The 9,668-nt window shown below is 32.9% G+C and overlaps 3 protein-coding genes across 3 annotated transcripts; all 3 read right to left on the reverse strand.

Annotated features, from left to right (window-relative positions):
- Positions 1 to 382: 382 nt before the first annotated feature.
- On the reverse strand, positions 383 to 1,444 carry LOC121204548 (uncharacterized). Its single transcript, XM_041074557.1, has 3 exons — positions 1,388 to 1,444; positions 1,038 to 1,139; positions 383 to 880 (listed from the first exon to the last, which is right to left on the reverse strand). Exons 1-3 carry the CDS (start codon positions 1,442 to 1,444, stop codon positions 611 to 613), a joined length of 429 nt encoding a protein of 142 aa, XP_040930491.1. The 3' UTR covers positions 383 to 610.
- A 222-nt stretch (positions 1,445 to 1,666) lies between these two features.
- On the reverse strand, positions 1,667 to 9,455 carry LOC107920335 (uncharacterized). The gene is made up of 5 exons (XM_041074559.1): positions 9,258 to 9,455; positions 8,402 to 8,440; positions 7,902 to 7,982; positions 2,003 to 2,143; positions 1,667 to 1,912 (listed from the first exon to the last, which is right to left on the reverse strand). Exons 4-5 carry the CDS (start codon positions 2,136 to 2,138, stop codon positions 1,686 to 1,688), a joined length of 363 nt encoding a protein of 120 aa, XP_040930493.1. The 5' UTR covers positions 2,139 to 2,143; positions 7,902 to 7,982; positions 8,402 to 8,440; positions 9,258 to 9,455; the 3' UTR covers positions 1,667 to 1,685.
- Positions 2,983 to 3,957, reverse strand: LOC121204549 (uncharacterized). Its single transcript, XM_041074558.1, has 2 exons — positions 3,586 to 3,957; positions 2,983 to 3,508 (listed from the first exon to the last, which is right to left on the reverse strand). Exons 1-2 carry the CDS (start codon positions 3,828 to 3,830, stop codon positions 3,199 to 3,201), a joined length of 555 nt encoding a protein of 184 aa, XP_040930492.1. The 5' UTR covers positions 3,831 to 3,957; the 3' UTR covers positions 2,983 to 3,198.
- Positions 9,456 to 9,668: the final 213 nt, after the last annotated feature.

The raw sequence follows: 9,668 nt of genomic DNA on the forward strand, positions 1-9,668 counted from the left end.
ACAGGAAAATAGAGTTTTAGCGGCATTTTTTTTTTTTTTTGCCTTTAGCGGCGCTTTCCCAGGCATCGCAAAAAACATCGCTATATATAACGCCGTTAAACTTGGCGGCGTTTTTTTGAAAAAAGCGCCGCTAAAAGTCCTAGTCTTTAGCGGCACTTTCTTAAAAAACGCCTCTAAAGACCAGGACTTTTCGCGGATAAAACGCCACTAAAGACCAAGACTTTTAGCGGCGCTTTTATAAAAAATGCGGCTAATTTGCCCAGTTTTGCAATATCTATTTTTGCACCTATATCCAACCCTCCTGCAAGAAATTCAACCAAAAACAGTAAATATACCATGAAATCCAACCAAAACCCGCAAATTTAAATAATACAAAATTATACGAAAAATATATTATATAAATTGTAAATGAATATTCAAAATATTCTTACAATAATGTTAAAAGTTACAAGAAAATAAATGTCTAAGATGAGGGATTTTGAAATTGCTGGAACATAGTCATCATAGACTGAAGCTGTAGCTGGAGTTCATTGTATTTTCTGTTCTGCTCTGCCTCCCTCGCTGCTGCCTCCGCCTCCCGCCCTGCTGCCTCCGCTCTAAGTTGAGAAATTTACTCATCTGTGCTAGCTTGTATCTGAACTATCTGATCTTTTAGCCTCTGAACTTCAACTTGACTTTGACTCCCGGAAGGCATGTATTGGTGCGAGGTGGATCCAAAATATTGGGTCGGGTTAACACCAGATCCTTGAAATCTAACCCGACCATACCTTTCAGGACCCAAAACTTCATTAATAATTATGTTATCAATATCCTCAAAATTAACAGAACTATCAATCGAAGCAGTTGCTTCATACTCTGCCTTCTTATCTTTTAGTTTCTCCTAATAAATCAGTTAAAGAGTTAGAAACGAAATATACAATAAAAAGGAATACAACATAACATTATTTAAATTAAACTAATAAAAACGACGAATTAAAACATTATAATTAAATATTATAAATATTTATAATGAATCAAATTTTATTAAGTAAATATACCATAATTTCTGCAGCCTCAGATGTCATCGGAGTTCCATCTTTTTTCCTGTGCGTAATGTCAAAAAGCTGAAGGCGTCCAACTTTTTGACCAGACGAGGCTTCCTACAATATAGTAGTAAATATTATTTAATAGTAAAAAGTCATTAATACTTGATAGAATTAATAAATCCATAGTACCGCGGCCTGAGCTACACAAGCAAAACTTCTCGATCCTGCCGTGTGCGTAAATTTTTGTTTTTGCCTGCTGCTTGTTCTAACTCGCTCACGGTCCTACTTAATGAAATTATTATTACGTATATAGTAAACACTATAAACCAAAAAATTTATAAAAGTTTGCAAGTACATAATACCTCTCCTTTCTTCGAATTCCAAAATCGAACCGCATCTTCCCATTGGTACCTCAGCATTCCCGGTGGGACATTTTGCAATTTTTCTTCGAGGCTTATGGGTTTTTTAAAATATTATTTTTTCAAAATGCTTTTATGGTCTCTCCATTTTTTACCCAATGCCTTCTTGATATAGGCATCAGAGACCTCTAAAGCAAACCTCTCCTAAAAAACACAAGTTTAGGGAGTAAATATAAATGAAACTTAAACCAAAGTATTATAAATTACATTAACGTTTTGTTACCTTAATATTAGAGAGAGCTTAATTTTTATTGCTATCAGGCATGTTATGCCATGATTCGTAGTTGATGGGCAACATATTGGCATTTCGTGCTATAATGTCCAAATAGCCTGCTAAAAGTCGAGCTTCTTGTCCAACAGGCTGACCATGGCTGTTTCTAGTTACTTTGACACGCTCGATAGAATTTAAGTTATATAAATCTGTTAGGAGCGTACGTCCTCGACCTTTGCGCGTCCGACCATTTTCAGCTGAAAAATAATATATTATTACTATATTGAAATTTAAAAATAAATCAGTAATAAAATTTAATACAATTTGTAAAATAAACTTAACATTACTTTGAAATTCCACAGACTCGTCAAGTGTCTCCGGCACGCTTGAAGATCCAACAACTGTCTGCTGTTCAGTACTTACTTCTTCCGAATTTGTAGTATTCTGTACAATATTTAGATCTCTTAATCTTCTTCTAGGCATTTTTCCTGCAACACATAAAATAGTTAAAATTTTAGTAAGAAATAACAACAATAGTAAATATAAAATAGTTAAATTATATAACATGACCAATGTTAAAATTATAACATTACATACAAATAAAAACTCATAAAATCTTACTACATCATAAATCGTAAATATCTTCGTCCACATCCTGACGAACCCATTGAAATTGTGTACTAGTACTAGGGGTATTTTCATTTAAGTTTTGTTCTGGAAAAGGCAAAGTTTCTGATCTTTCAACAATGTCATCTCTACTTCCATTCCCCATGTCAAATAAGGCTCTAGGGGTGTTTCAGAGTACAACGTACCAACCCTCATCAATTGGATCTTTTGAGTAAAAAACTTGTTTAACTTGAGAAGAAAATACATACGGCTCGTCTATCAAATGTTCTCCAGTGTGAATTAATCGAGAGAAATTCACCATTGTAAAACCAAAATGATCATTTTTAATTCCGCGAGCAGTATTAGCATCATCCCAATCACATCGAAATAAGACAACTTTCCATTTTCCATAGTAATCCAACTCAATAATGTCGGTTAGAAGTCCGTAATACTCCATATTTCCCTGACATGATTACTGTCCCTAGCACTAGCATAACTTGTAATTAAAGAATTAACAACTACTCTACAATTTTGAGTTCTCCTCAATCTCTCGCGATATTTGGTATGAAATCTGAATCCATTCATGATGAAGCCACTATATCTTTTTACTACTCGATTCGGACCTTGGAAAAGCCATTTAACTTCGTCATTAACGATATTCCCACTCCAAACCTATTGAATCAAAAGTAAATTGAGTAATTGTAAATGTTATGAGAAAACATTATTATTTGTCAATAAAATGTTGAGTTGCATACCGTTTGGCTTAACCATTCATGAAAAGATTCTGCGAATAACCTATTACTCTCGCGATGTTGTAATCTTCGTGAGTGTGAATGAAATCTTAAGACTTGTTTGTACTCACTATGTTAAAAACATGTTTAATTTGTTAAAAAATAAACAAATCAAAAAAAGATGAATATTTATCATATTCTAGAACTTACTTGCGTAATTGTTCAAGTGCATCGTGGTGGAAAAGAACATATCTATGTGCTTGTATCCAAGATCGGTCATCTAATTCTGCAATTTCAACTTTGCCGATTGGTTTTCCATAACTTTGAAATAAATAAATTTCGGCCAAGCTAGGATCATTGAGTCCGGCATTCCTACTTGGTCTATTCAATCTTGTTTCAACATCTTCTAAATATCTAGAACATAATGTCATACACTCCTCTGCCAAGTAGCCTTCAGCAATCGATCCTTCCGGATAACGCTTGTTACAGCAATAAGACTTCAATTTACTTAGGAACCTAAACACCATATACAACATTATCAAAACTGGTAACTATAGGTATAAAGGTGGAATGCCTTTGAAATAAATTAGCACCTTTCAATTGGATACATCCAACGATAAAAAACTGGCCCACCAATTATTGCTTCATGAGGGAGATGAATGACAAGGTGTACCATAATTGTGAAGAAGGAATGTGGAAAGATCTTCTCCAAATTGCATAATGTCAAAGCGGCTCGATCTTGTACTTTTTCAAGTTCTTCAACATTCAGAACTTTGCCACAAATTGCTTTCATTATATTGGACAGTTTAATAATACTGGACGTTACCTTCTTTGACATTCAGCACCGTAAAGCAACTGGAAGTAGATCTTACATCAAGATGTGATAGTCATGTGATTTTAATGAATATAGTCTTCGATCTTTAAGACTTACACATCGAGATATATTTGATGCATACGTATCCGGAACCTTTATGTCCTTCAACACCGTGCAGAACATTTCTTTCTCTTCCTTTGACATTGAAAAAATTGTAGGCGGCAACCAATATTTTCCATTAGGACGTACTTGGGGATGAAGATCACGCCTAATTCCCATGTGAACTAAATCAAGTCGAATCTGAAGATTATCTTTTGATTTACCATCGACGTTTAAAATTGTCTGGATGATGTTCTCGCAGACATTCTTTTCAATATGCATCACATCAAGATTGTGGCGTAATATGTGATGCTCCCAATAAGGCAACTAAAAAAAATACTTCTTTTCTTCCACAAGTCCTCCTCATTAGGGTCATCCTCCTCGTCAGATTCATCATCAGATTCATCCATCGATCGTCTATTTGTTTGCCTGTTAGATGGTTGATTCAGCTTCCTGTAACTGAAATCCATATCTTTTAACATGAATAAGATTTCAGATCCAATGGTCTGCTCAGGAGCTTCTTTCAACTCTTCAGTACCGTCAAATAAAGCCCTCTGAAATCTATAGCTATGATTTTCATCTAACCACCGACGATGCCCCATATAGCAGAACTTCTTCCCATTATATAACCACTGTGAACACGTTTGAGCAGCACAACAAGGACAAGCATAACGTCCTCTGGTACTTCAACCAGATAAATTCGCATATACCGGGAAATCATTAATTGTCCGCAGCAAAGCAGCACGTAGGTAAAAGTTCTCCTTTCTTAATACATCATACGTCTCAACACCCACCCATAATTGTTTTAACTCTTCAATAAGTGGCTGCAGATATATGTCAATATCATTTCCGGGGCCTTTCTCTCTGGGGATAATCATAGATAATATCAAAGAAGATTGCTTCATGTAGAGCCATGGAGGCAAATTATAAGGAACAAGGACCACAGGACAAGTAATGTACGAGGTGCTCATGATTTTAAAAGGATTAAATCCGTCAGATGCTAACCCGAGCCATACACTCCGAGGATCACTTGCAAAGCTTGGAAATTTATTGTCAAATGATTTCCATGCTAAAGAATCTGCAGGATGCCTTAATAATCCATCATCTGTTCGTTGATCATGATGCCACGTCATAAACTCGACTATCTTTGACGACATGAATAGCCTTTGAAGCCTTGGGATTAGCGGGAAATATTGCAAAATCTTGTTTGGCTTCCTTATTGACTGTGGCCCATATTCATCCTCATTAGCATCTTCTGCATCTCTATTCATCCAACGAGATTTACCGCAAACATGACAAGACTGTTGATTTCTCCGATCACCCCAATACAACATGCAACCATTTGGGCAACTATGAATTTTGTTGTACCCAAGGCCCAAATCTTTTATCACTTTCTTCATGTCTTTACATGATTGAGGGATTTTTGCAAACGGGAACATTTCTCTCAAAAGCTCTAACAGCATTGTCAAAGAGTTTCCGGTCCACCCTCCCAAACATTTTAAGTGGAAAAGGCGAATACAGAATGACATTTTCGAAAATTTTGATCCCTCATAAAGTTCTTCATTCATTTCACCAAGTAACGTGTAGAACTTCGCCGCTTCTTCATTCGGTTGTTCATTCGGTACACTTCTTCTCATTTCCATAAAAGTATTCCCACCGATATTATAATCATCAGATGCAACATAGTTTGGTGGAAATGATTGGAAACCTTCACTCCGCATATTAAATGCATCCCGCACATACCTTCCATGTCATCTTCTCTAACATACTGACGGTAACCACTATAAGGATAACCTGGATTAATTGTCGAAGAGGCTCCACTAGGTGTACACTCTCCATGGAAAATCCATTTTTTATACCCCCGAATGAAGCCATCAACAATTAGATGTTCGTAGACAACTTCACGATAATGCCAATAGATATTGCCACACTTCTTACACGGGCAAAGAATCATATTCTCTTGGCTTGAATTGTGAAATGCAAAATCTAAAAAGATTGCACTCCATTTTGATACTCGTTGCTTGCCCTTGAGAAATTCATCCAAGTCCTATCCATTTCGTAGTTGTTGAAGTCTAAAGTTGGCAATAAGTTACACGGGTAAGTTGTTTATTATGTAAGTCTTGATATGATATATATTTATGTTTTATGTAAGTTATGTAGCTTATATAAGTTATGAAATTTGAACTTTAAACTATATGCTTTTAAGGAAATTATTAGATTAAACTACATGTATTAGTTAAGTTATGTAAGTTGTTATGTACGTTATGTGAGTTATGTAATTTATTTAAGTAATGTGAGTTATGTAAGTTGTTATGTAAATTATGTAAGTTATATGAGTTATTTAATTTATTTAAGTAATGATCAATATTAATTCTATTTTGATAAAAATTAGTTATAACTTTTAAAGACATTTAAAATTATTAAATATTAAAATCAAACATTATTTATATAAAACAATTGTAATTTGAATATAATAATATCAAAAAGAATCGTAGTTTAATTTTTATATTATAATATATTTAAACAATGATCAATATTATTGTATTGATAAAATTATTTATAAGTGGCCCTTCAGTCGTTGAAATTTTTAAATCTTTTTTAAGGTCGATAGAATTATTTATAAGCTCCATAGAACTTTTTTTGAAATCTTTTTTTTATACAAATACCTTTAAAAATATTAAATATTAAAATCAAACATTATTAATATAAAAATAGTAATTTGAATATAATAATATCAAAAAAGAATCGTAGTTTAATTTTTATAAGTAAATTGGAAATAAATTAAGGTTATATAAATATTCAATAGTAAATGAGCTCAATAGAACTTTTTTTAAGTCTTTTTGAATTTTTTAAGATTCATCATACGTGGCGTTGTTACACCTAGGAAGGATCCATTATATCTTACAGCTCGATATAAGGCAACCCGTCAGGTTTCCAGCCTATATACTTTGAATCTTTAAAATATTTAAAATAAGGTTGGAGAGAAGGTCAACTATTGTTGTAATTTTAATGGACAAGCAAGCTACATGGTAATAAAATTAATTCATACTTATTCATACTTAAGTTGAATCACATAATAATTAAGTTGAACCAAATATAAAAACTTATTCATACTTATTCATACTTCAAATAATAATTAAGCTACAAGAATCAGGTCTGGTCCAATGTCTAAGTCCACACTCAACCACTTATTGGTTATCACTAAATTTATTTTAATAACAAAATAAAAATTACAAAGATGCAAACTTAGTTATATTAACAATTAATATAAGGTGAACATTAAGACCTAAAAGATTAAGACCATTACAAACTCATGTACCGGCTTTTACAGAAAGAGCAAGGAATCACTACAATATTTGTTCACATTTACCAATATTAAATGAAACTGGTTAATTCGGTTTTTTATACATAATCAACCTATTGATCAACATTCAGTAGTAATTGATCCATCGGCTTTGGTTTTAACCAATTTAATCAAATCCACTTGATTTTGGTCAAATTAATAATTTTCTTGTTTAAAATAAATTAAAATTGATAAGTCATATGTTCATTTTATATTATAAATATTTAAAACAAATTGAAAATAATATATAATAAGCGAAATCCCCGCTTTGATTATAAATTTTAATAAATAATAAGTAACCAACTTACTCATTTCGATTGAGCTTTGAACTCAACATCAACAAAACTTAATAGATTTCAATTGAATTTTTGCTCACATTAATAATAGCAATTTATAAACATTAAGGTAGGATTATCGAGTTAGTTATAATTTTAACATTAAGTTTATGTCTGTTGTATAGTTTATAGAGATTAATTTTTTTAATCGATGCTCACGAATTTCTCTTAACAATAGGGATAGGGATAAAAGCTTTAATTCTTTCATAAAGTTTATGTCTATTGTATAGTTTATAGTTTATAGACATTAAGTAATGCATTACATAAAAGGAAAAACATGTTGAAAGAAACATAAATGTTAGGGAAGACAATGTTTACCTTGATTGAATTGGAAATGTTTTCTTGAGGGTTTATTTGGAGATGCTTGGGATTGATCTCTAATAATGTCGAGAGACTTCCCTACTCATTGCATTTGAAGAATAGAAGTTTGTTTTTGGTCGACAAAACAATCAAATGAGTTCTAAAAATAAACAACATTTAATGATTGGTATAATATTAATTATATTTGCTAATAACAGGTGGGAATTAAGAAATAAAATGATAAAAAAAAAATAGAAGCCCTTTGTGCACAAAATAAACAAATACAATGAAATCAAGTCACCCTAATAAAGACCATTGTGAGGAGAAATAGGACCAAGCTCAATACCATTAAAAGAAACAAAATATTTAACCAAGGAAACCGAGAGCACCATCCAATCAGCCTAACCTTTATGGAACGCCATACGTTCAACAATGAACATAAACTTATGTATTTGTATTTGTAAACAGAGACTTAGAAATTAAAAGAAACAGAGACTTAGAAATTAAAGTTACCTGACCTTCTGTTTGCCAGTGAAGGAAAAAAAAACCACCACTCCCTATGAAAATAAATGAAAGTAACAGGATTATGCTTATATTTCTAACATGTATTGCTTGGAAAGCTGTATCTAAATATTTGCACTAGCCATAAGCTACAGAGGAAGAAAGACACCAAATTTGAAGTAAATTAGCAGCCAAGCAATAAACTTCATTTCATGTGTGTGTATATATATCTCCATTTGATTTTCATTTCTTTGTGAAGTTTGGCACAACTAGGCATTACTGAGATAATAATGAAAGGTGGAAAATGAATTAATAATGAACTTGTATACTTATAAAAGCTCTATATGCTCATATTATAATCAAGACGATAGAATTTCCTTTAATTTACTACAATGCTATTTACTACACATTGAAATCGACTGGGATCCTTGCATTAGATACTAACATCCGGTAACATGACCGAAGGTGAACCACAGACAAATGACAATCCCCAATTCTGAACCTCCGGACAGGGTATATTATCTACTTTAGAATTCCCTAACATCATTTCTACAAATTCCAGGCAATAAATATCATAAATTGCATCCTACATGGTGCTTGATTCACCTATATGTCAAGTACCAGACAACTAACAAGTTCAGCAGAGCCGAAATCTCTGGCGGCAATAACCTTCCAGTTAACTGTTTCTGATTCGGTAAGTGAATCAGGAACTCGGCTTAAGGAACCATCTGAAAAATAAGTCGAGCTTGACAGCGGAGGATTGAACTTATGCTGTGGCTCAGCTTGGAGAACAGCAATGTCATGATTGGGATCTTTCGTGATGACATGAAAGTAGCAGGATTAAAAAAAACGTAAGAAAGGTTTGAATATTACCTGGGGAGATCTGGAGAGTGAAGTGGAATCGAGGATTTGAGAGAGAAAGAGAGTTAAAAAAAGAAAGGAAGATTGATTGAGAAGAAACACCAAGCTCAGGCCTTGAATTGGTGAAATATGGAGGAAAGCAACTTAGGGTTTGATTTGGGGAAACTAAGGGTATAGGGAAAACTTTGTTTTGGGAAAAAATACTAAGTATCGGGGCTTACTTGGGGATAAAGAGTATGAAAATAAAAACGACGCCGTTTAACCTATTAAAACTCAAATATTTGCGGCATTTTTATTTAAAACGCCGGTATAGGTCAACTTTTAGTGGCGTTTTTTTTTTATTACAAACGCCACTATAGCTCATTTTTAATATTTTTTTTCATTTTTAACAAATATTTTTCTATGCTTTTTTATTTCAAATTT

The sequence above is a fragment of the Gossypium hirsutum genome, chromosome A08 (genome assembly GCF_007990345.1).
Source record: "Gossypium hirsutum isolate 1008001.06 chromosome A08, Gossypium_hirsutum_v2.1, whole genome shotgun sequence".
NCBI lineage: Eukaryota > Viridiplantae > Streptophyta > Magnoliopsida > Malvales > Malvaceae > Gossypium > Gossypium hirsutum.

Coding starts and splice junctions, on each gene's coding strand:
- LOC107920335 (XM_041074559.1), bottom strand. CDS start 2,138: ATGCCTAGAAGAAGATTAAGAGATCTAAATATTGTACAGAATACTACA. Junction 1,913..2,002: donor CGAGTCTGTGGAATTTCAAA/GTAATGTTAAGT, acceptor ATTATTTTTCAG/CTGAAAATGGTCGGACGCGC.
- LOC121204548 (XM_041074557.1), bottom strand. CDS start 1,444: ATGCTGAGGTACCAATGGGAAGATGCGGTTCGATTTTGGAATTCGAAG. Junction 1,140..1,387: donor GGAATTCGAAGAAAGGAGAG/GTATTATGTACT, acceptor ACTATATTGTAG/GAAGCCTCGTCTGGTCAAAA. Junction 881..1,037: donor CTGAGGCTGCAGAAATTATG/GTATATTTACTT, acceptor CTGATTTATTAG/GAGAAACTAAAAGATAAGAA.
- LOC121204549 (XM_041074558.1), bottom strand. CDS start 3,830: ATGTCAAAGAAGGTAACGTCCAGTATTATTAAACTGTCCAATATAATG. Junction 3,509..3,585: donor TGGATGTATCCAATTGAAAG/GTGCTAATTTAT, acceptor TATGGTGTTTAG/GTTCCTAAGTAAATTGAAGT.